This window comes from Mytilus californianus, unplaced genomic scaffold, assembly GCF_021869535.1.
Source record: "Mytilus californianus isolate M0D057914Y unplaced genomic scaffold, xbMytCali1.0.p SCAF_8, whole genome shotgun sequence".
Taxonomy (NCBI): domain Eukaryota; kingdom Metazoa; phylum Mollusca; class Bivalvia; order Mytilida; family Mytilidae; genus Mytilus; species Mytilus californianus.
The window spans coordinates 19811991-19839978 of NW_026262734.1; the positions used below are offsets into that span (position 1 = coordinate 19811991).

Genomic DNA, 27988 nt, shown 5'->3' on the forward strand with positions numbered 1-27988 from the left:
GTTAGTTTTTTCGTTTGAATTATTTCACACTTTTCATTTCGAGCCTTTTATAGACGACTCTACAGCATCCGGTTTTGTCATTTGTTGAAGGCCTTATGAGCCTATAATTGCTTACATCTACTTCATATTTGAACTCCGGTGGATAGTTGCCTATCATATCACATCTCTTAGTTTTTATATTATATACCTGACTTTTTAACTCGTGTTTTCCTGAAAATGTATGAAGTATTTGTCACTGGGCGTTAAAAATTAGCAGCAAACAATCAATCAATTTAAATTTGTGTTAAATAAGATAAAAACCATTTGATATTTATTCATTTTTTGGGGTGGGGACAGGAGGATTTCATATATGAAAATGGCTGCCTGGTAAGATCTGAAAAATAGGCATTTACATGTACACCACTGTCCCAGGTTAGGGGAGGGTTGGGATCCCGCTAACATGTTTAACCCCGCCACATTCTGTATGTATGTGCCTGTCCCAAGTCAGGAGCCTGTAATTCAGTGGTTGTCGTTTGTTGATGTGTTACATATTTGTTTTTCTTTCATTTTTTGTACATAAATTAGGCCGTTAGTTTTCTCGTTTGAATTGTTTTACATTTGTCATTTCGGGACCTTTTAATTACGGATACAATTTATATAATATTTGTTTAAATTTGTTTTACAACAAGCACAAGTATAGTTTTACATGTTCAGCTAAAACATATATAGGTCACCGCTGGTTTAAGAAAGATATTTCACATTCTTAATCCATTTATCCATTTTTGGCGGGAAAAGATTAATAAGGAAAATATCACCTGCAATACCTTCATCCTAAAAAAATTAAGAGAACTAAATTATACAGATTTCCATTAAACTTTCTATTCTAAGAGAATTATAAGTTTAGTTCAGAAAATGAAAAAAAAAATGGGGGTCACCGATCTTTTAAGAGAGATAAATCACTAAAAGGGTGAAACCATGGCAACAACAAAAATGGCTATTTTTGATAATATTCAACTTTTTATCCCGTTTTTAGCCAAAACTATATGAAATGAAAAGCTTATTTTGGTTAACAATACCCCGTAGTGAGATGCAGGCCCACATTGAATTTAAGGTCATATGGTCAAATCGTAAGGTCAAAGGTCAAGGTCATGGCATTCATAAATTAATGTTAATTCGTAAATTTTTAAGTGTTTTTTATACGATCATTTGATTAGTAAATCAAAGTTTACAAAACTTATATACTTTAATACATTATGTAAAACAAGAAGTAGAAGGTCGAACTGAATGATTATATAATTCAATTGTCAAAGTCACCATTGTTAAAATAGTCAAACTTGGATTGTAGGGAACAATCTAGATAATTTTAAATACCAAACGTTTAGAAAAGTACCAAACTTTTATAGATTTTGACCTACTGGGGAAAATGCTCCTTATTAGATGGAATGTCAATAGGACATACAAATTAACAAGATGTACTAGTCTACTAGATGATTAGATAGATAACAAAAATTGATTTCCCCTCTTTTCCTCCAAACCTGAAACATCAATTCCTTTAAAAAAATAAAATAGTTGCATAATGGCAATGGGAATTATGATTCTCTGCAAACTTCGTGACTTATGTTACACTTTCTTGGTTTTTGTGAAAAAGTTAAAGGTTTAGATTAATATGCAGTCTGTATCTGTCCCAAGTCCGGAGCCTGTAATTCAGTAGTTGTCATATTTTTATTTGTTTTGTATTTGTACATAAATCAGGCTGTTAGTTTTCCTTTTTGAATTTCTTTACATTTGTCATTTGGTTATATGGCTTGCTATGCGGTATGGAGTTGGCTCATTGTTGAAGGCCTTAGAGTACCTATAGTTGTTATCTTCTATGTCTTCTGGTCTCTGGTGGAAAGTTTTCTCAGTGGCAATCATGCTGCGTCTCATTGGCAATCATATCCCATCTTTACATTTTAGACATAATGCTGACAAATATAACACACAGGACAGCTTCTATGTTTGTTGTATAATGAATTATTAGAAGAGCAATTTATATTTAAGTTTGACATAGACAAATTCTTCTTTCATTCCATAGTACTTGTTTATGTATATGAGATTGTTGAACATAATACACCAGCCATTTAATCTTTTTTCATGTCTTTCAATTTATTCGTTTAATCTTTTGAAATTACAAACATAAAAAAATTCAGGTTCAATAGTGTGTTAGATTGTATTAAATAGAAAATGTGTCTATAAGACACAGGATGTCCTGCCATTAAATGTAGGTCACAGTAATCAAATTGTTTATGAGCTGTATGGTACTATAAAAGAATACTGTAGGCACTAGTGAGGATATATCACTATAGGTTTCTGTGAAATGAACCTAAACGTAAGACTTAACCAAAGACAAAGCATGAAATGTAGGTCATAGTGACTCAATTAATGTGTTGTACTACTAGTATACAAGATGTTTGTGGTGAATAAATATCATTGATATATCACCATAAGTTTCTGAGAAATGGGGCTTAATGCAAAACTTATCTGGAATGGAATGTACATACTTATGGACGGACAAGGGTATATCTATAAAATCCATCCACATTTGTGGCGAGGCATAATAAAATCCAATCTAGGTATCTACTTTAAATATAAATACAAAAATGTCACAACATGCAGTATAGGTGACAGAAGTATTCATTTATGAGCATATTAAAGTTCCCATACATTACTTATCCAGATTACATAAATTCCAAAAACAATTAACAAATTAAAAAGTGTTGAAAAGCATGGTTTGATTAGCAGCAGGCCAACTTTATAGGCTTATTCTATTCATATAACCTCTTAACATTATGACTTTTCACAGTGCACCAGTTTTTTTTGTTTTATCCTGTTCTGCAAATACCTGTCACTCCCCCCCTTCCCCCTTTCCCTCCCTTGTACAAGAATTTTAAGTGCACACATGTTGTTTATGCTAAATACAGTGTTTTTGAGATTTATAAAGTTTTGAACGGTAAATTATGTTGATAAGAGTACCTATGCCATTTCATATACTACCTTTATTTTATTTGGTAGGATAGTAAGTTGACCAAGTTATGTGTAAATACGTGTTATGGTCTAAATTGACCAAACAACAATTTTCAATCATACATGGCCAAGACCATTTTATACTCGTGTGGTATGATATTTGTAAAAAAAATTTCCATTCAAGGTACATTAAATATATGTGGAAAAATTATTTAAACCAAAAACCTTAAAAATTTTAAATTGGTAGAAAAAATTACATTTTTATGTCATGTATGTAAAGCCACCTTCATTTGAAAATCTTTTTTTTCAGACACAGGCTCATATTAATTTAAATTTTGAATAATTGTAATAAATTTTGAATCCTTGATACATTGAATGATTCTTCAATTGCTTTAAATACATGCTACATTATAAATAAGGGCATTTATAAAGCAAATTTTAGCAATATTAATTTTTTCAAATCCCAAATCTTGATACATGCAGTTGAAATTGTTAAATTAAATGTAAAAGATAAACACCCTAGGTTAAATTATCAAAATGGACATATTGTCTATAATAAAGATTGTATTGGCATGAAACTTTGTCAACTCTTTTATAATTCCCTAATCGAAGATAATGCCAAGTTTAAAAAAAAAGTCTATTCAGTTTGAAAACACAATTATTTCATAGCAGAGGTGGATTTAGGGGGGAGGTACATGGTTAATGCATAGCCTTTTTACATGTCCCACTCCAAACGTAGCCTAGTTTGGGGCCCTGGGCTCCCCTTTTTTCTTTGATACATTGAATGATTATTCAATTGCTTTAAATACATGCTACATAATATATTAGGGCATTTAAATAGCAAATGTTTGCAATATTAAATTTTTTAAATCACAAATCTTGATACATGTAGTTGAAATTGTTAAATTAAATGTAAAAAATAAACATCAACAGTTAAATTATCAAAATGGACATATAGTCTATAATAAAAATGTTATTGTCATGAAATTTTGTCAACTGTTTTATAATTCCCTAATCTAAGGTTATGCCAAGTTTAAAAAAAAATGTTTATTCAGTTTGAAAACACAATTATTTCAAGGCAGAGGTGGATTTAGGGGGAGGTACATATATGGTTAATGCATAGACTTTTTACATGTCCCACTCCAAACGTTGCCTAGCTTGGGGCCCTGCCCCACCTCCCTTTTTTCAAAATCCTGGATCCACATCTGTTTAGTGCATTTCTTTTAGACAATAAATGAAAATAAAAAAAAAAATCACACTTGCACTTTCTCAATAAGATTTTTACAGTGTAATGTACTAATTCAAGGAAAAAATATATCAAAATTATAGAATAGTCTACCAGCTCTAATTCAAAATATTGCCGACATTATGTTAAGGGGGTCTGTAATTCAATTTGACAGCTCCATATAATACATGTCCTAATTTTTGCATTGTTCAACTAACCCAAATCACTACTTTACCTCAAAAAGCATGATCCTTATTTTTTTTGTTTACACGTACTTTTATCTCTCTAATAACTATTTCATGCATAAATATAGAAAAATAAATGAGGAAGGTGTATGAAAAAAATTTGCAAGTTAGACATTTGTGATCAAAGTAGTATTCCCTTGTTTGAAACCGATCATTGTAACTTGTTTTGATTCTATAAAATCCAATAAATGCAGTGTCGGAAACTTGATACAGTTGCATAATAATTTACTTACTTATAGTGGTTATAATTATGAAAATTTGAGAATACCTATATACTCTAGGTTAAATGTTTCATTTTAGAGACAACAATTAGTGTTTTATTTTGACAAAAGTATTTGTGAACTTTTGGTTGGCCAGTAGGTATTAATTTTGCTGAAAACATTCATTCCTCTTGTAAGAAAGTACGTAATCATGCTGGTGCACGACAATTTTCTAAAGATATTGATAAATATATAAAGAAGGAAGCATCATATGGTGCTATACTGGGTCCTTTCAAAAGTAATCCCTTTAAAGATGATCTGATTTATCTCCATTAAACTCCGTCCCAAAAGCTGATTCGGAGGAAAGAAGGGTTATAATGGATCTTAGTTTTCCCAAAGGCAACTCTGTTAATCATTTCATTGACAAAAATGAGTATTTGGAGAACAAGGTCGATTTACATTATCCAAACATGGATAAATTAGTAGAATTTATAAAGAAGAAAGGTCCGCAGTGTCATATTTTCAAGCGCGATTTGCGCCGGGCTTACAGACAATTTCCACTGGATCCCAAGGATTACAATTTAGTAGGTTTTTCTTGGCGCAATCATACTTTTGTGGACAGAGTACTGCCCATGGGTTTAAAATCGTCGGCATATATTTGTCAAAGAATCACAAATGTAATGTCTTATTTTTAAAAAATGTTTGGTGTTGAATTCGTTAATTATCTGGACACAGCTGAAATTCATATCAGATTTTAAAACAGGTGAACAGGTGCTCGACAATTGTGGTTTAGAAGAATCGCTTGAAAAAGCCTTCCCCCTTGTACCAGGATGTCTTTTCTTGGCGTCTGGTTTGATACGGAAAAAATGACGTAAGGAGCTACTCCTGCTAGGCTTACTGAAATTTTGGCTTGGTCAATGCTTGTTAAAAAGTAAGGTGTTCAGAAAAGAAGCGCAATCGTTGATTGGAAAGTTAAACTTCATAGCATATTGTGTTAAACCGGGAAGAATATTCATTTCTAGAATTCCTAAACTTTTTGAGAGAATTTGATTCTGATGATCAGTGTTTAGAATTATCAGAGGAGTTCAAAAGGTACATTTTCTTGTGGTCAGAATTCTTGCTGATTTTTAATGGTATTTCCATTTTAAGTCTGGAAGAATGGACAGAACCAGATCAGTTTTTCTCTTGTGACGCATGTTTGTCCGGTTGTTTCTCTTGTGACGCATGTTTGTCCGGTTGTTTCTCTTGTGACGCATGTTTGTCCGGTTGTTTCTCATGTGACGCATTTTTGTCCGGTTGTTTCTCTTGTGACGCATGTTTGTCCGGTTGTTTCTCTTGTGACGCATGTCTGTCCGGTTGTTTCTCTTGTGACGCATGTTTGTCCGGTTGTTTCTCTTGTGACGCATGTTTGTCCGGTTGCGGTGGGATTTCGTCTTCACAGTATTTTCAATATGCACTTCCGATTTTCATAACTGAACAAAATTTACATATTAATTCTTTGGAATTGTTGACTGTGTTTGTTTAAAAGTGTGGGTTCGCAGGGGAAAGATAATTTGCATTTATTGTGATAATGCTGTTTCTGTTCAGGTCATAAACCATGGTCGTTCGAGGAGTAGGTTTTTACAAGCTTGTTTAAGAGAAATTGCCTTTGTTTGTGCTATAAATGAGTGTGAAATTATAGCAATTCACATGAATGGAAAGGATAACAGAGTTTCAGATTTGTTATCTAGGTGGGATTTGTCTCCCTTTTATCAGTCGGATTTTTTTAATCTTGTCAACAAACAGTTTTATTTTTCAGGAAATTGAAATACACGATTTTCTTTTTAGGTTTCAACATGAGTGGTGACTTAGTCAGGTTGAAAAGAGAAGCAAGAAATTCAATAATTAGTGCTTATGCTGTCGGTACTCGAAAAAATTTGAAAACACAATGGAAATTTTTTTTCTGTTTTGTAGTTTTTATGATTAAGTTCCTTTGCCTTGTTCAATAGAAACTATATGTTTAAATTGTCAGTTTTTCAGTCGGTGATTGAATGGCACTGATTCAATTAGAAATTATGTTAATGGTGTTAAATGTCTTCATTTGTATTTAGATTTAGAATTTCCGCATTTAAATTCGTTCTACTTTAAATTACGTTTTATAGGATTAAAAAGAGTTAATCCGCATGAAGTTAAATCCGCTTTTCCTATTTCTCCGAATATATTAATGCAATTTAAAAACATTTTAAATTTTGAGGAGAGTAATCATCATACATTTTGGTGTTTATTTTTGTTTGCGTTTTTCCTTATGTGTCGAAAGTCTAATTTGGTAGGCACCGCAGATGACCCATTTAAATGTCTAAAGAGGAAGGATATCTTTGTACAGCATAATTTATTGCTTGTGAATTTAAATTGGTCTAAAACTATACAATTTGGAAAAAGGAGTTTGCAAATTCCACTTGTTAGAAATACTTCTCCTCTTTGTCCCTTTTCAGCTTATATTTCTATGTGCAATAAATATGTTGTTCCAGACTCAGCCTCAGCTTTTGTTGTTAAAAAGAATGGTGTTTTAAAACCAGTTACTTACAACATGTTCAATTCATTTTTGAAAAAATGCATTACAAGTATTGGCTTGGATGCAGGTAAATTTTCAACTCATAGTTTTAGAAGGGGTAGTGCCACGTGGGCTTTCAAATGTGGTGTACCATCTGATTTAATTCAACTCCAAGGTGACTGGAAAAGTTCTGCCTATACACTTTATCTCCGATATGGTTTGAATGAAAAGCTTATTGAGGCAAACAAAATGATGTCTTATTGTTAATTATTTTCTAATAATTTTAAGCACTTTGATTTTAAGTAATTCGTTATTTAAATACTTTCCGGATTTAAAGAATACAGATAAACAAGCTTTTGGTGGCCTAACAAGTGAACGTTTGCTATGGAAAATTAGGCATGGCTATCTTATTATAAATGAATTTTGTAATGTTATAATTCATGTTGGCACCAATGATTTTTTACTATAACAAGTGATCAGTTTAAGATTGATATTAATTTGATTATTCAAGAAATTAGGAGTGTAAACTCCTCCTGTAGAATTATTTTATCTTCATTATTGCCTAGACCATTAGATTTTAAACATTCCGACAGCTTAGTAAAAGATTTTAATTCTCAACTTTTTGAATTTTCTAGAACAGGATGGGTAAAGGTTAGCTATATGGACGCTTGTAGATCTTTTTATGATATATTTCATAGGACAGTGGTCTTTTTTCCCGGTATTTAACAAAACTGACCTATTACATTTCAATCATATTCAGGGGGAAAGTTTTTGTAGCAGATTTCTCCATGTTAATTTTTCACTTTAGCTTGTCTCTAATTTTATCCTTTTTGGACGCTAGGGAGGCTTATTAGTTAGCAGATTCTGTTTATATAAAAGAAATAAGAGTGCACTCTTGGTTCATTTTTTTGACACCTTCTTTTTTTTTTTTTTTTTTTGGCTGACCTTCGGTTTGGCGGGTTAATTTTTATGTATTAACAATTTTTGAATTTCTATCTTGGTTTTCTTAAATTTGTTTATCGATTATTATTGAACTACTGTGTTGTGTGAATCCATTTTATTAGCCTAATAAATGTTTTTATTGTATTAGATATTTCATGTTTTTGAAAGTAATTATTAAATATTCAAAACAGCTTGATATGTGCCAAGTTTTACATGAATGATCTACAGGGGCGGATCCAGAGTTTTTAAAAAAAAGGGGGAGGTGGGGTTACTCCCCAATAATTGAATATACAACATGTATACAGCTGAGCAAAATTGTTAGTTTTTTGGGATTGGTTATCAAATTTTTTCCCGTGAAACAGTGCACAACCAAAAAATGTACATAAAATGTTTAAAGAGTTCATATTCTTTACCAATTTCTTAGTTTTATCATAAAAAAATCTCAGCGAGATTACCCAGTAGTAGCAGTACAAACAAGAATTAGTGAGAAACACCTTGGGGGGAAACGAGTATGTGATTACAGTAAATGAAAATTGTTTGCAAACTAGACTAGACTGACAACAGAGTAAATGAAAATTGTTTGCAAACTAGACTAGACTAACAACAGAGTAAATGAAAATTGTTTGCAAACTAGACTAGACTAACAACAGAGTAAATGAAAATTGTTTGCAAAAGAAACTCCTGCCACTCTTCCCGAAAATCAAATGGTAATTACTTATGGTGTCTGATGTAGACAACACACTTGTCAGGCTGGACTCTAATCTGGGTTGGCAAAGTATTACCCAGGCGGGCCTATTTCTTGGTCATTTTCTAGTGTAAAACAAGTGTGAAACTGCTTCATAAGCTACTCAAATGAAGATCGTGTTCTATTATTTTCGATCTGCGTTTCAGTATTCATGAAAAGCATCCCACGTGTTCGATTATTATGAATTATCTTGTCTTTGTCTCCTCTCACCGGCAAGAAGATGCTATTTTCCCCAAAACGGAAATGCATTTGCAACAATGAAAATTGCAATAATACATTTTATAAAATTATTTTAAAATTACAGTTTTCAATTACAACACTCTTTGGTAATATATTCAAATAAAATATATTATTTATAATAATAAAAATTAATTGTTATTGCTAATTACGACAATAGGTATGACTTACGACTCATTTCGCAACATACTGAGCAGTAGGCGCGAACATTTAAACCCGCGAGCCCCCTTAACTCATCAGATCGATACAAAGCAGAAAGAGATCTAACAAAAACACAGACCGGACGTGACAGGGTATTTATACATCCCAACAACAAAAAAGACAGTTAATTATGATCTGAGAGTACTCGCGGTTACTGACAGCTAGTTCAAAGCCAATAAATTATACGTAATTAAATTTTGAAATTGAAATCTTAGTGAGTTTTCCTGTTATTTTCTTAACAGCTAACCACAGTAGAATGAAAGCTCAATTCTGATTGACGTAATTGTCTTATCTAGATACATGCTATTTAGTACTGCAATTTATAATTCTTTTTAGTGTTAAAAGCAACTAAATGTATATTTAAGTATAAGCATAATGTGCTGAAAGTAATAAAGAATTGAATTGAAATGAAGTAAGACATGGTCAATAAGTGTTTTAATAGAAACATCACATGAATTAACACATGACAGCTTTCACATAATATAGCATCAGAAGTAATTGCAACCAATCCAATTAATAATTTTTAGTAGTTTAAAGTAATAAACCAAGTAATCGGACGCAATTATTTAAGGTAATTCAAAGTAATATCCCAAGAAATTGCAAGTAATCCAAAGCGTGCGAGTATTACTTTTCTGTAAAAAGACATTTTTTGTTTTTGTTAATTGCCATCAGATACCTATCTTTATACCCTGCATTTGTATAGATTTTCAATACATTATATCTAGTCCAACATCATTACACTACAGATCACTGGCCATGAGTATTTTATACATATTATATGTGGCATAGCCAAAAAAAGATAAATGTAAAATAAGAGACTAACAAAAACTCAATAATTGTTGTAGTTGGATGCTGGCAACGACTGTGGGTGGTCGAGGATTCGATCCCAATCAGTGTATACTAAAAACTTGAAAATTGGTATAGTTTTGCTGTTTTGCGCTAAGAATGCGGCAATTAGGAATAAGAAAAAAGATTGGTATGAAAATAGCCAGAATGATGTGTACTTGTAGGGTGACCTGTCGTCCTGCCGACTAGAGTTCGTAATAATTGCAAGTTGTATCTCTGGTTGAATCTTCAACTGTTCGGTATTTAGTTTTACATTTCATTGAAATAAATATTACAACCGATATGAAGGCTACGCTAACGATCACTAAGCCTAATACTATAAAGGAAATTACGATAAAACTGAAGACTTCCTTTGTTTGAGGACGAGTTTCTGCTTCTGTAATTAGAAAGAAGAGTTACATACTCCTACAAACTACATATATCAATTCATCAAGAAAGCTTATTATCTTCTTCTTACAATTACTATGTGTAATTAGCTATTGTGCACATACTTTTTGTCTGTGTTACCACACTAAAAAAATGTGCATTTTTCAATATAATTATAACTAAGCCATATATATTAAAGTTAAATGATTGTGCTCAAGAAGTAAGAAACGTCTGAATATGTACAGGATTCTTTTGTTTATACACAGTTTTGATTTATAAGAAAAACCGACATGGTTAGAAAATACAAATAATAACAACATTACAAACTCAATCCGAATTTTATTTTCTTCTACGTATCTACAATAAAACAAATCTATTCTATTTTTAGAAATTTACCTGTGATAATATAAACGTCATAAAAGTACGTTACTTTTTGTGGCGTTGATACATTCGTGTGACGTGCAGTTTATACCTCGTTTGTCGTGTACTGGTGTACTGTCATAAATTCACGGGACGTGGCCTTTGTTATTCTGTGGTTTACATGTTGTGATGTACTATTATTTTGTTTATTTATGTATTTCTCTGTCCTGAGAGTTCTGGCGTTTACTTATACTGTAATCCTCTCACGTAATGTTGTCATTTTAGCAGTACTTTTAACATTGCCATATAAGCGGGAGATTTGGCTAGCCATAAAACCAGCTTCAACACACCATTTTTTCTTAAAATGTCCTGTACCAAGTCAGGAATATGGCAGTTGTTATCAAAAAGTAAAATCACAAAAATACTGAACTCCGAGGAAAATTCAAAAAGGAAAGTCCCCAATCAAATGGCAAAATCAAAATTTCAAACGCATCAAACGAATGGATAACAACCGTCATATTCCTGACTTGGTACAGGCATTTTCTTATGTGGAAAATGGTGGATTGAACCTGGTTTTATAGCTAGCTAAACCTCTCACTTGTATGACGGTAGCATCAAATTCCATTATATTGACAACGATACGTGAACAAAACAAACAGACACAATAGTTTTTTTTTTTGCAGTTCAGCGTTTCTGTTGTTCCGTTGTTTTCCTCTTATAGTTGATGTGTTTCCCTCGGTTTTAGTTTGTAACCCGGATTTGTTTTCGCTTAATCGATTTATGACTATTAAACAGCGGTATACTACTGTTGCCTTTTTTTACCAGGGCGGTAAACTATGTGGAGGCACATTGGCAGTTTCCTCTTATTGAGGACTGACAAAAAAATATAATGATGAAAAAAAACAGAGAAACAGAGAGAGAAAATAAACATCCATTATTCTTATAGCATTATTAATAAATGATTTATTGTAGCCAACCTGGAAATAAATAAAATGTTGATACAATATGACTAGGTTCTTGATATACTTTATGTAATTAAAAACCGAACCGTCGCCATCTCATTTACTGCATCCTATAAGCTGACTTGACTTAATTTTGAAATATTTGTGGACGTAGTCTTCGATATACCAGAAGATGCAAATGAAGCATTTAACGACTTTTTCAATTGAGCATTTTATATTGCTAATAGGAACAATGTACAAACACAAAACTGTAAACATCTGCACGTCAACAGCATTTGTGAAATTAAGCAGCTTAAACAGCGGAAAAGCATTTTTGTAAAGCACTTTTTATCACATCATTCAAAATTTCAAATTTTATTAAGAAAATTATTTTTCAAAATTGACTTCAAATTTTGTGTCTTTATTATTTTCAAAACATGTTACTTCAAAGATTGCACAAATATTAGAACATTATATTGTTCTAATTAAAATGACAAATTGTTACTGCTTTTTAATTTCAAGGTTTCAAAGTCTATGAATTTAGAATTTGATATTTTACTACCGAGAGCAAAAATATAGTTATAAATGTCAAAGTCAATTCTGTTGTTTTTTTGCATGTGAAACCCCATTCCCAAATAAATCAGATTAAAACATAAAGTAGCAGGTGCACAGCTTCGTGTCACGTCTAAAGAAGTATCAGTGCAAGTTTCTTGGAATTCTGTCAATTCATTTTCATGAAGTCGCGGCAATCTGTATTCATAAGTCAAGTTAGAGGGTCTAATTGACAGAGGTCCAGAGCGTGTTTGGCGACAAATAAGAACGATAGTTATTAGCAAAAAAAAAAATAATAATAAAATAAACACAATCTGTATTCATAAGTCAAGTTAGAGGGTCTAATTGACAGAGGTCCAGAGCGTGTTTGGCGACAAATAAGAACGATAGTTATTAGCAAAAAAAAAAATAATAATAAAATAAACACATTAAATAAAATAAAAAATTTCAGCTTAGTACAAATTATTGTTCAAAAAATCAATATCCATATTTAACGGTCAGGCGATTTCAAAAACAGCATTTTTTAATTGCGTACTGGACATGAACTAGTCTGCATTGGCCCTGTTATTATCGCTTTCTTCTTTCCATCACACAATCGTATAAACACAACAAAACAATAACTTCATTTTATTTGGTATTATTTACAAAAGGACAAGCTAGAAATGAAAAGGTGATGTTAGTTTGAACAACTTTAAAGTTGAAGTTTCAAATTGTTTCACTCCACAAGCTTGGTTGGAGTTCGTTGCCTGTGGTATACATAAATTGATAAAACATATCTTTAACTATATAAATCAGTTTGATTGGTTTTCCGAACAAAAACGTTGGGATTATCAAATAAGAATGCAGCTTAGAATTTTGAATTATGTTCAAACTGGCTACAAAAACAAATAACCATTATTGATTTCGTTAAATTTCTTCACATTGGCATTTTAACTTTTGCCAGGAAACTAACTCTAATTTCAAAAACAGCACCTCAAAATGGGACATCCAGTGGGTGATTCTATTTAGCTTGTTGTAATGTTATCTTACGGGAGAGAGAGGGATCGGAGATAGAGAAATGATTCCTTTAACAAGAATATTTTACCCCACATTGAACAGCAGTTACATCAACAATCCATATAAGTTTCTTTATCATATACAACAAAAATGAGGTAAAACCATCCATCTTTATTTAATAACGATTATATGATATTTCATGCCAAACAGGCATTTAGGTTAACGACTGCATTTCTTTTTTAAAGAAAGCAACTCGTACTAATGTTTATTTGTCTTTGTCAGTGTGGAAGTGTATAATAAATACACAATGTCATTATTTATGGTTGTTGAAACAATAATGTTTGCTGCGTTGTTTTGTTTTAAATTAGTTGTCGATCATTGAGTTCAATATTGATATTGAATTAATATTGGTTTTGCACAATTTGTGAAGTCTTCAAACGAAATAAAAATTGATATCTCTACGCATTTAGAATGATTCCTTTCCCTTCGTATGATGCTTTTACATATAGTTGTGCCAATTTGTAATATAAAGTAGATGTTCGTCCTTTAAAATGGTAATAGTTATGAATCGGAAAGTGTGTAGATTGTTTTATCATTTTTCTAAAGGGGATGGGGTTAGTTTTCTGCCATTTCTAAAGTCACCACTCCGTTAAATTATCAATCGCTCCAACATGTAACAGGATAATTTTATGAATTTATTTTCTCTGGAAAATTTCACTTCATTTTTAGCATAGATCATAACAGCTAGTTACACATGTTACATATATCACTACTGAATTTGCATCATAATTCCCTCATCAGACAACACTACCCTATTGATATATATCAACAATGCTAAATCTGAAATTTGGGATTCGAACCTTTGCTTCTGTGACATCGTGGAGACACCGTTTGGCCTCTGACGGAGAGTTTTTTCATTGGTAATCATACCACATCTTCTTATTTTCATATTGAGTGTAAGTTGAACTATCGTTATGAGCACAAACGTCATTATCACAAAATTGCATCTAGTTTTAAAAAATAGTTTTCTAACGAGTAAATAAAACCATCCAAATTATATTCCAGATGAATGGATAGGAAATCACTAGGCATGTTGTTTTCAAAGCATGTAACTATGGTACTATAAATGGTCCTTTTGTTTATTTACGAATAATTAGTAATAGAAGAGATATAGCGAAGTATCAGAGAATTTGGTATTAAGGCCGACTTTTCAATTCTAATACTTTAAAGTATGTTTATCGTAACATATTCTCCCTTTTAATATTCAAAACGTCAAATATTTTGTCATAATGGTAAATTAAAATAACAGGTATGACAAATCTTGACCAAATAGCAATGTGTTATTCATAGTATTTAAGGCATTTAATTGCGAGAAATAACACCTACACAAAGAAACTATATAAATGGAAACAATGAAATGTTCGTAAAATCAAGCCTTGGACTAGAAACTTTATTGCGTTATGTTTTTGTAAATCAACTGGAACTTATCGTGAATTTATCGAAAAGATGACTAGTCTGTTTATGTCTGGTCATATAGGGTCTAGTGTTTGGTTGGATAATGTTTCGTGTATTATGAATGAATGATTTGCTGCATGGACATGTTGAAATACGGAAACATAATGATTTAAATATATTTCTATTATATTTTATAGCCGATATTTTCCTACAAATAAATATACCTGATGATAGTGGGGGCTCTGTTGTTGTTGAATTGCTTAAATGACTTCCATTATTTGAACATCTTGGATCTTGACAATTACAGTTTGGTGCGCATGTAACATTCAAATAAGCTTCTGTAAGTAAAACAAATTACATCTATTTCTTTTTATAAGAATTGCACATTTAATTTTAATTATAAGCCAAGTTATCACCATGACGTTATAATTGTTTTAACTATGCCATCATTTTAGAATACAGCAAAGTGCTCCCGACCAATGTAATTTTAGGATTTGATTTTTCTTAATTGTAAAGAATGAACTCTCGTACTAAATCATGAAGAAAGGAATTACATTATTTTTCTAATTATTTTCTTATATATTATAGTTATCCAATGCAAATTTGACTACTTTCACTTTCGACACAGAATATTTTCCCTTTTCCACAGAATGTTTTCATTCACTCCTTTAAGATTTTAATTGAATAAAACTAAGTACCCTTGTTCAATTGTTTCTTTGTATACCTGTTTTCTTTATTTTTCAGTTATCATGACCCATGGCTAGTATCATACTTTGGTTGCGTGTGTAATCCGATCGGCATGAAGTACAACAAGCAACAAACAACAAACACAAGCACAAAAGACACAAAGTGCCGATCTAAGAGTACTCGTAGTAAATGAAAACTAGTTAAAAGCCAATAACAACTCATAAACAAAACCCCTCACTTGAAGAAGGAAAGAAGACACTTATTTGATTGAAATTGCTGTAACAGTTTACCTAACTGAGATTGTCACTGCTGTTGAATGAATATAAAACAAACGAACAAAAAAGGAAACAAACATATTTTTATTAGGGGGACGGGGACAAACAACCAAAAAAAAAAGTCAGAGAATCACATTTTATGTTTCTTGTAGATGTCATGACACATGACATAATTTAAAATGGTATTACATGTATTTAAAAGACTATTGAAACGTTTTAACAAACTACACAGCTGATATCAATACGTTACTTTACCTGCAATCAATGACAAACAAATTCTGAATACCAAATGATCGGTAACCAGTTAATATTATGGAAAGCATCAGCAGATTTTTTTTTAAGTTACCTTCTGTACATGCGTCTCCTGTCCATCCGTCACTACATAAACATGTTCCTGTAAACCGGTCACAAGTTGAATGATTTGAGCACAAACAAGTGTGTATACAACCCTCGCCGTAATATCCTTTCTCGCAAGCTGTAAATACAATGATTAGAATTATCAGAAGCGTACACTATAGAATAATTATGATGTTTAAAATAAAATAACTAGTAAACTAGATGTGGCTGGTTTCTTGTGTCGATGGGATGGTGCCATATCTACGTATACGACGTATTTTTTTTTTTTATCTTATTTTAAGAAAAAACAATTTTTGTATCACTATTTTATATATGTCATTGTTTTCATCGCCATTTGCTAATTGTCAGTTAAAGATTTATTTGTTTATGATATTTTTAGTTCGTAGTTAGTAATCTTCCCAGAGATTATAAATTTGGTTCATAGAATATGCATAGAAAGCATTTAAAGCCGTAGTCCGATTTGGCACAATTTTTTAAAGTTTTCGTTTTTAATGCTTTTCAACGTGGAATTTGATTTGGTCTTCAAATTGTTTTGATTCGAGTGCCACCTATAAGTGATCATAAGTCTTATGCAGACAAAGCTCGCCGAAGGGCTTCTAAATTCTGTGTCTGGTATTGGTAATGCTAAATAAGTTAATTTAGAATAAAGCAAATAAGATAATTTAAAACACTTAAGCAATGCATTGAAAAATAACTAACGTGTGTCACATGATTGTCCAGTGAAACCCTTGTTGCACATACAACATTTATCAGGATGACAATGAGCATTAATTGTACATTCACATTGATTTAAACATCCTTCTCCGCAGAAACCTGCTGGACAGATGCTGTGGGGACAGTCCCTACACTCTGCAAATATATTCGATATAAAAAGTATGAAAATATGAGACATTGATCTTCGCACTTTGAATTAATCTACTTTGGGGAATTCGAGGGATGAATTTCACAAACGGGACAAAAAGTTTAGTATCTTTCCTTTGATATAAAGATTTAAATAATAGCTTTTCACAGATAGTTCAGGGGCAACAAAATAAGTTAGGCAGATTCTTATAATCTTTTTTTCTTTTTTAACCATGTCGTTGTCAGTTTATTTTCGACTTATGAGTTTGAATTTCCCTCTTGTATCTTTCGCCTCTCTTTTATATTTGACCTTTTCGAAATATATTGTATTTTTTTATTTGCACTGTTTGATTGGCATTCCACATGAAAAATTATTCCAAATTCTATTTTAGAATGATGTTTCTTTAAATCTACATTAACATGCACTAAATTTTCATCTTATTTTCATTTGATTAATATTAAACGTATTTTCACTTCCGACGAATTGCATCAATTATTTTTTGTGTAGCATAACTGTGGCTGTCGTCACACTTCATACTTTTCAGTTTATTAAAGAAAAGACCTAAAGATATAAAACATGAAACATATAAAACCGGGATGATCTCAGGCAAAACTTTGCTATGGTCTACATTATGGTTTTTTTTAAAGAAAGTCGACAGCAAACGGGTGGCGGTTATAAACTTGCTGGAAGTTTCTTTAAGTTATAAAGTAATGTTCTATCTGTGTTCATTGATTCGACTGTTTGAAATATGCCTCAACAAAAATGACTTAAAAATGCTTACTAACACATCTGTTATTTTCAGGTCTATATCCAGCACAACAGAAAAATTCTATGATACCTACAACTCTCTTATTTGCATCTGTTGTCCTAGAATATAGAATATGTGAGAGAAATATATAACATTATATTACATAATATACAGCTGTTATTTAGTTTACAATCTTAATCCGTATTTGGTAAAGCGCAAACTGATGAAAATTTACTTTCTTACTTTTAATGTAAAAAGGGACATTTTGGAAATAAAACTATAAAACAGTAACCCAACAACAACACAAAATACAACTTCTTTTTCTCACATTACATCTTAGTAAAAAGTAAAATCACAAAAAAATGAACTCCGAGGAAAATTCAAAACGAAAAGTTCCTAATCAAATGGCAAAAACAAAAGCTCAAACACATCAAACGAATGGACAACAACTGTCATATTCCTGACTTGGTACAGGCATTTTCTTATGTAGAAAATGGTGGATTAAACCTTGTATTATAGTTAGCTTTTATAATTTGTTCATTAAATGTTTGAGTCTTCTTTTCACAATTTTAAGAGTGGACTTTAAAACTTTTAATAAATTGTATAGACATTCATCTATTTTTCTACATAGGAAGTTGAACGTTTGGTGTGTGTGTGTGTACTTCACATCTCGTCTTATTAATAAGTAGCCTAAGAGGTCAATATCCGCTATTCAAAAACAGACAAGCGTCTAAACTATAAAGTACATTTGACAAATGATAGTGTAACACATTATACATGATGGTTTAACAAATCTGTTACTCATGGGTCTATTGAAATCTTTCACTGAGGAATCGTATACAAATCAAATGTGGTTTGATTGCCAATTAGGTAGCTATCTATCAGAGACAAAATGACGTGAATTTAAGCAGATATATTTCACCGTCGGCCTTCAACAATGAACCAAACCCATACTGTATAGCAAGATATAAAGGCCTCGACATTAAACGAAAATGTAAAACAATTCAAACTAAAATATCAAAGGCCTGACTAATGTAAAAAACGATAAACGATATACATAATAAACGGCACCAACGACGAGCACGTAATTAAAATTTCCTGACTTGTTACAATCACTTTGATAATGTGGTGGGGTTAAGCATGTTTATAAGCGCTCTAAACTAACCGTAAAATCGGCGTAAATGTACAACTAATAGAACAATATGTAAAAGACAGCTGTAAAAGGCTTGACAAAATCAAATTTGACCGAAGCACAAGCAACAACTAATACTTTATTAAACAGAAGATCAAAGATTTTTAAGTACTGACAGTTACTTATACATTAATACCAATGCAATCCGTGTTAAGGTAATATATAGTTTTAGATATACAGTAATGTCCGAAATTAACAGCAACGTAAGGTTCAAAATAAGTGATCCGAAAACGTCACGTGTTAGAGCATTTAGGTACCCAATAAATAATTGTTCAAATTGATTGGAACGTGACCTAAATATCGGACACAACCTCTTGTTTTCCGGTGTCTAAATGTTTTACCTTTTTCTTTTATTTTAACTGCACAGTGACAGATATATGTATTGACCACAATTACCATTTCAAAATTGTTCCATTTGTACAATAATCTATACGTTGATCATGATCATACTAAATAATTGATAACTTCAACGTAATTTGATCTCTGATGGAGAGTCTGATTGGCAATCGTACCACATCGTTCTGTTTTTATACATCTGACAATTAGTGAAATGTACAAGAATATGTTACCACTAAGTCTTACGCTTTAAATCTTTTACAAACATTTTGTCCTTCGAGACTTCTACAGAACGGCATCCACACCAGAAAGCACAACAAGAAATATACCTTGTTATACGATACCATCAAGGAAAGATAAGTCGACAGTTTATTTCTCACAGTTTTTTGGTTAACTGTTGATTTTTGTAAAATTCCATGTTCGATATAGATTTAGAACAATAGAGAATTGTGTGTTTTTTTAATTTCCTTTATTCAAGTGTATCAATTGAAAATTGAACGATTTAATTTAATTGTTTCCGTTTTGTAAATAGATATAGGAAGATGTGGTATGAGTGCCAATGAGACAACTCTCCATCCAAGTTACAATTTATAAAAGTAAACCATTATAGGTCAAGGTACGGCCTTCAACATGGAGCATTGGCTGACACCAAACAGCAAGCTATAAAGGGCCCCGAAAAATTACTAGTGTTGCCATTCAAACGGAAAAACAAACGGTCTTATCTATATAAAAACGAGAAACACGTATGAACTACATAAACAGACGACAACTACTGTAATCAGATTCCTGACTTAGGACAGGTGCAAACATTTGCAGCGGGTTTAAACGTTTTACACATTGTTATTGATGTTATATGTCTCATTATAATAATTTTTTTAATTTGAATGTATCTTGACATAACAATCACTTTGCACTTTAAAGGGAGGACAAGTAATGGATGAGAATATTCAGAGCTTATGTCTGATATTGACAAACTTTTATAGAGCAATGAAATACAGTGAGTTCTGTATGTGCCTTTTTAGATACAATGTAACAATGAGTGGGATGTCGCTTTATCTTCCATAAACATTATAACAAAATATCAATTTTTCATTTAAGTATTTTTATTTTTATTTCAGTTAGTTAATTAAAACCTTGCATTATAGTATTTCAAAAAAATTTGAATTTTCAATTTCTTAAAATAATTTATGCAAGTTGTAAGAAAAATCTATCATTTCTAACATCATTACTGCAATGGATTACGGATACGAACGCTTCGGGAATTTTTACTATTTATAAAAAATGTCATTTATATTTCCATGTTTTATATCCGCCATTAATTTGACATAAACATTCGCCGAAATATTTCGATTAATTAAAAACCTCTTGTTTTCCGGTGTCTAAATGTTTTACCTTTTTTCTTCTTTTTTTCAACTGCACAGTGACAGATATATGTATTGACCACATGTACCATTTCAAAATTGTTCCATTTGTACAATAATCTATATCATGATCATATTAAATTATTGATAACTTCAACGTAATTTGATCGCTGATGGAGGGTTTGATTGGCAATCGTACCACATCGTCCTGTTTTTATTCATCTGGCAATCAGTGAAATGTACAAGAACATGTTACCACTAAGTCGTACGCTTTAAATCTTTTACAAACATTTTGTCCTTTGAGACTTCTACAGAACGGGATCCACACCAGAAAGCACAACAAGAGATATACCTTGTTATACGATGCCATTAAGGAAAGATAAGTCGACAGTTTATTTCTTACAGATTTTTGGTTAACTGTTGATTTTTGTAAAATTCCATGTTTGATATAAAGTTGGAACAATAGAGAATTGTGTGTTTTTTTAATTTCCTTTATTCAAGTGTATCAATTGAAAATTTGACGATTTAATTCAATTGTTTCCGTTTTGTCAAGTACACATTGTTATTGATGTTATATGTCTCATTTATAATAATCTTTTAAATTTGAATTTATATTGACATAACAATCACTTTGCACTTTAAAGGTGGTACAAGTAATTGGTGGGAATATTCTGAAAAAATGCGTGATATTGACAAACTTTGATAGAGCAAGGCAATACAGTGACTTCTGTATGTGCCTTTTTAGATAATGACGAGATTTATGTCGCTGTTCCATAAACCAGATTACAAAATAACAATTTTTCATTTAAGTATTATTATTTTTTTTTACTCTAGTGAGTCAATTAAAACCTATATTATAATTATAATATTTCAAGACCATTTAAATTTTCAATTTCTTAAATAATTCATGCAAGTAGCAAGAAAAAATTTACCATTTCTAAGACCATTACTACACTGAATTACGGAAACAAACGCTTAGGGAATTTTTCCTTTTAAAAAATATGTAGTTTATATTTCCTTGTTTTATATCCGCCAATAATTGTATACAGACATTCGCCAAAATATTGCAATTAATTAGAAATATTTATTTTTGAACGAAATTTAAAAAAGCTGACACAAACAAACGCTATCTGCAAATATGAGAACACAAAAGAATGCCTTTCATTGTACCGAAATATTTGTCTTTTAAAATGTAAAACGTGTATTTCTTCATATTCCGGGCATTTTTACTTCGTCAAAATGTAAAATGGTGTGCCCGACTTTCTTCCCACGATACTATTATTGTCCCTTTTTCTGCATTTTTTCCCCAAATAATGTTGCTGTAGACGGAGATGCAAATTAATGGTAATCAAGATAATGTTTTTAATTGATCTTTATTTGGATATTTAAAGTGCAATTTATAATGCATCTTCAAGATCCAAATGGTTTTAACCCACCGCAATAAGCTGTTTTGTAAAAAAAAAATGTCTTTAATTCATAAGACTAATTATATACCGTAGCTCCATACTACAATCTGTGTATAAAATAAATATGTATGAGATACAAAACATCTAAAGGGACAATAGCTACGATTTAGACAAAGAATAAGATATGATATTTTGGTTTCGAACATTTATAAAAGTGGAATATTGAAATTCTTTGGTAACTATGTGGTACTTTAATTGAAATGTTATTCTAAGCTTACAAGTGCATACTGCAGAAAAATCAGAGTTGACTTTCACAATACAACAATTTTACAAATATGTCATAAAAAAATCTAATGTTTAAAATGTGTCTAAGACATTTAAGAGATGAAGACGTTTTGGATTAAAGACGTTTAGCAAAGAGCAAGTGAACTAAAATTTAGCAACGGGCAAGCGAGGAAGTTTTTAACCTTATAAACACTTTTTTAGACTCGGGTGATCAAGTCTTTTTAGCTTGACATATTGTACATGACATTTGTATAGCCTCCTTTTTATAATCAAAAACAGTAACTTTTAAATTATCCTTTCGTTATTTGTGTAGTTGGGTTGCAATTCCATTGCGTAGATCCGATATCTCTTTTTATTTACATAAGCCATCATTACTTCTTTTTTTGTAATTTTTATCCTATCAAAAGGAAATCCAATCTTATTTCAAATAATTTCAAAAAGGAAATTTAGGATACCTGAATTCTATTTCTTTTTTAATTAAATATTTTTCATATCATAAAAATTATATGGAGACAATAAAAGCAACATATTAAATATTCGACATTGGGACAGACAACATGACTAAAATGAATATATCCACTTCTCTATTTCCTGAATCGATGGGAAATTTTGTAATTTATGAAATTAAAGTAACTTTTAGTAACTAAATACGTTTTTACTAATGTTTATTTGTCGTTGTCTGTGTATATGTATAATATTATTACACTGTCGATATCTGGGGATTCGTAAATCAATATTGTTTTCTAAGCTGTTGTTTTTTTGTTTTTTTGTTGTTGGTTAGTTGTTGACCATTGAGTTCAATACTGATATTGATTAAATGATGGTTTTGCACCATTTGTGAAGTGTACGAACGACTGAAAATGAAATTGCTAGTTCTACGCATTTAGAATGATTCGTTTCCCTACGTATGATCCTTCTACATGTAGCTGTACCAATTTATGATATAAAGCAGATGTTATATTTTTTCTAATGCTGAAAATTTAGAATCGGAAAGTTGCGTTGATTGCTTTGTCATCTTTTTTTTTAAAGGGAGGGGTCGTTCTGCTTTTCCTAAAATCAATACTCTGTTAAATTATCGATCTCTCCAGCTAGTTACATGATCATTTACTATTCTTCCCCGGGAAATTTTACTTTATTTTATCATAGATCATAACATATAGTTACATATATCACTACTGGGTTTGCATTCAAATTCTCTTATCTGACAACACTGCCCTTTTGATATGCCTTACATACCATGTTGTACCTGTTATCGTATCTCTATGATTTATTATGGATATGAAGAAAGGGTTTCATCTTTTAAGATGCTAAATGCTGATTCTTAGGTACCGTGAAAAATGATAAAAAAAAAGACTGTCTAACGTCAACTCTTCTGTTACCATTGAGATGAAGTACTACGATATGTTGTGTGATAAGTTTTAATTAACACGAAAACAACTGAATGAGAAAGTTGTCCTTATTCATGTATTTGATAGAAAACTTCCAATAGTAATATAAACTATTGAAATCATTTTTTTCAACAAACTTGTCATCCAAAACAAACGTGTCACAAGTCTTAGAATATTTATTAACCTTAGATGTCATTTTGTTATTAATGTTGTTGAATTTCGAATTGGCCGCGAATATCTCACATATCTTTTTATTCAAATGTGTAAGCTTTTATGTAATATATTTTTGCTGTGTTTTGCCTTCACGGTCATTTTTACGTAACATTAAGTAAATTGGACGACAACACAGTTACTGACAGTAAAAACTATTTAATCCGTTATACTAGTAATGGACTTCTGGTAATATATAATTATATAAAGATGTCATATAATTGCCAGCCCCACTACTATCAACCAAAGACATAAGGTCAACCTTCGACAATGAGAAACAACACACCTATAGTTATCTGTAACAGGTCACTGTTGACAAAATGTGAAACAATTCAAAAGATAAATATAACGGCCGGGTTTATACTAAAACAATAGATAACAAATTATAATGACAGACGGAAACCAACGTCAACCACTGGAATACAGACAGACTTAGGATTGTCACACAAGGCATATGATGGTGGTAAGCATGAATGTGAGTTCTGAACCATTCCCTTAATCTGAATCACTTAAACTGTAAACAACAGTTGAATATGGCTTAAAAATCAGATCAGCACTGAGCACACCAAAACATGTCGTCACTTGGTCTATGTTTGATACTTGTCTCAATGGCAATCATACAACGTATCTTTATTTTTATAACAAAAAAAACAAAACACATAACCATTTATTTTTCTTTATTACAAAATAACAAAAACTGAATATATATATATATATGTACGAGTACAGGTTTGAATTTTAGGCAAAAAAAAAATCAATTGGAAAAACTGCTGGGTTGAAACTATTATTGTATTCTGCCAACGTAAAGTGTATAAACAGGTAGATTTACGAAGCTAGCGCAAACATACAATATAGGTATTTACTAATGATTTTAAGTGCGTACGAGAGTTGTTTCAATGGCATTTGGCTTACAAAAACATACCTTTAAAATTCTTGTTTTGGTAAGTGCAAGCATTTGAAATCCCCGTTGTTTTTTTAGTCGGAAAACCAATGATGTTATAGAAAATGTGTGTTTGTGTGTATAGGAAGAGGTGGATCATTCTATTTGTAGTTGATTTTAGTGTTTGCTTCGGTTTATCCTTGGTTGTTTCAGTACACAGGGAGGTGAACTGCTCAAATAGCTAGTTTAATTTGCCCATATCCTTGTCGATGTTCGTCTATTAGGAAATTCAAAACAGATATTTGTTAGTCACCATCAATTTTGTACATAACTTGTCAAGTCATGGGGATAAACAAAAAACATACGTAAAAGTGCGATTAACAACACCAACATGACCAAACGAAATCAGAAAAACAAAAGTTAAACAGAAAACTAAAGATTGAACAACAATTTGTTTGTTGCTGCTCCTTTCATGTATGTTATATAGATACAATGGATAAGCGTGGATTCTTGAAAAAGAAACCATGAGCCCGGAGGGCGAATGGTTTGTTTTTCATGAATCTACGCTTATCCATTGTATCTATAACTTAAACTATTGTGTTAATTTCTTTTCAAAATTAAAGCCTTTTCTTAATTAGAAGGTATTGTAAGTGAGTTTAAATAACCATGTTATCGTGTCCAACGATGCATTGATAAATCTCAGATCACAATTAATTGGTTAACAAAATACAAATGTAACACTTCTACCTTTAAAGATCTTTATATTACCAGGCATATGAATATTATCTGTTTATACAAAATAAGACATATTCGAAATTATTTCTAATAAAATTGAAAATGGAAATGGGGAACGTGTCAAAGAGACAACAACCCGACCAAAAAGCATATATAAAGTATATATAATAAGTATGTTATCGAAATTTTTCTAGCACTCTAGGCACATCACGATTTTCTCGCATAGGAATTTGCGAACAAACCTTTGTAAAATTATGTAGTAAAACAGATGAAATCATACTATATTTATAAAACAAAAATTGACAAATAGAATGTAATCATTTTTTGTTTCAAACATGTGAAATAGCCAATAATAATTAAAAAAAACCGGTAAAACTCGCTATTATTACAAAAATATCCACTATAACATGCAAAATTAGAAAAAAAAACCAGGATATATTAAGAATTGGAACAACAGAGAGAATACAGGGATTCGAACCTAAACCGACAAATCCCCATCTTTAACTCATTGATTTTAACCATGCTAACCTCGCGGCTACCAACTCATACTATGCGACTGCCTATTGTGTCTATATAAAGGTACAAGCCCTGTGTGTCCGATGAACCGATGTTTATCAGATGTTCATTTAAATATATAAAATAGACATCTATAGTGTAACCCATTATCCACTGGTAACCGAGAGGTTTCGTCTATGTGTTGATGTCAGTCACACATAAGAGATTTCAAGGAAGGGTTCGATTCCCAGTGAAGGCATATAAAAATTACAAAAATTAAAGGTAAGTTTTGAAATTAATTCCATTAGTGAACAGAAATCAGTAAATTAGCCAATTCAAACTTAATGAAATTAGGCACACAAAGGAAACATTTGAATATAATGTGGTCAATTTCAGCGGCAGATTCAGGAAGCGTTGATTCTAGAAAAAGAATCCACGGTAAATGAATAGGCTGACGTCACCACAATGGTTTAATATTAATTAATCAACAGGACTATTTCACAGCAATGATTAAGGTCATGTGAAAGTTTAAGTCCTTTAAAGCACTTTATGGACTTTGATCGATTTTATCTTTATGCATAAAAAGTAAAATAACAAAAACTACCGAGCTCCAAGGAAAGTTCAAAACGGAAAGTTCTTTAAAAAATGGCAAAACCAAAAGCTCAAACACATCAAACGAGTGGAAAACAACTCTCATATTCCTGACTTGGTAGAGGCATTTCTTATGTAAAAAAAATAATTTAACCTGGTTTTGTAGCTAGCTAAACCTCTCACTTGCATAAGAACTGATATGTGTTTAAATTAATTCTTTCGTTTATAAACTATAATTCTCGTTTAAATTCATTTTTATTTCTGTTTTTTTAACTTTGTTTTATCTTTAAATGATGCTAATGCAAGCCTTGTTATGGTTTTATTTCGTCTGATTGTATTTTAAAAAAAAATATAAATCAAATAACTTTAAGGTGTGCATGAGAATGTCAAAATTTTAGTTTTTTTTACAACATTTAATAGAATATTCTAAAACTTTTTACATTACTAGTATACATTTATTTTACAAGAATGTACAGAAAACGGCAGTGAAACTCAATGTTTGTCTATACATGTATTGTAATAAATGTTATTACAAATTAGTTCAGTCATTGGTTTTTGATGTTTAAAGTCTCGGTATCACCATTGTGACTGCTTATTGTAATCTTTGGAAGACATGCACTGTTCTGACTACCTTTGTCGTCCATGTTCCGTGTGCTCTTGTCGGCTTCAGTTTCAGATTTCTTTTTCAGACTCAAATTCATCTTCAAGTATCCAGACTGGATGCTGCTCCTACTGTCGTTTCTGGATTCCTTGGTAATTCTGTCAAGGTCACTACCATTGCTGTATCTGATAGAAGGTAGTTCATCTGTGTAGTCATTGCATTGCCTTTTATTGCTATCTTTCGTCTTCGTTGTTCCCGATGAAAGTTTCACATATCCGGATTCAGATTGAATACTCTCACTGCTTGATTTCCGTTCTTTTGTTTCTTTGGAGATGTCTTGATAGCTGGCACATTTGGCATCTTTTAGTAATCCTGTATACGGATTCAAATAGTCCGTACTACCGCCATGACTCTTCATGTCCCCACTTGTAGCTGAGAGCTTACTTAGTCTCTGTGCATCAGTAAGAGACAAGTAATGATTCGTTTTTCTCTTCGTCGTCGGTTGTCTCTCTTTGATTGGCGGTTTAACATCAATGGAATCGGCATAGCTGTAAGGATAATTCGGTAGTAACTTTGAATCAGGTATTTCAGCGTAGTCATCAATGTCTTCGTAATGGTTACTGCTTACTTCTCCCCTCTTCTTCTGAAGTAGTTGTTGCTTAGCTCTACTATTTTTTCGGCGCTTCAAAACGATAATAAGCAAAAGGCTTCCAACCAAAACCAGAATTCCAACCACTATACCAACTGCCATCCCTACTGTTGCTTTCTCTAAAATAA

At 31.5% G+C, this 27988-nt stretch overlaps 1 protein-coding gene across 1 annotated transcript in view; it reads right to left on the reverse strand.

The window, feature by feature from the left end:
- Nucleotides 1–24571: 24571 nt before the first annotated feature.
- The window catches only part of LOC127711939 (multiple epidermal growth factor-like domains protein 10), a 39299-nt gene continuing 35882 nt past the window's right edge, over nucleotides 24572–27988 (reverse strand). Inside the window, exon 22 of the mRNA XM_052218095.1 lies at nucleotides 24572–27979. Within this exon, the coding sequence (XP_052074055.1) occupies nucleotides 27156–27979 (824 nt within the window). The 3' untranslated portion in view covers nucleotides 24572–27155. The remainder of the gene's footprint in view (nucleotides 27980–27988) is intronic.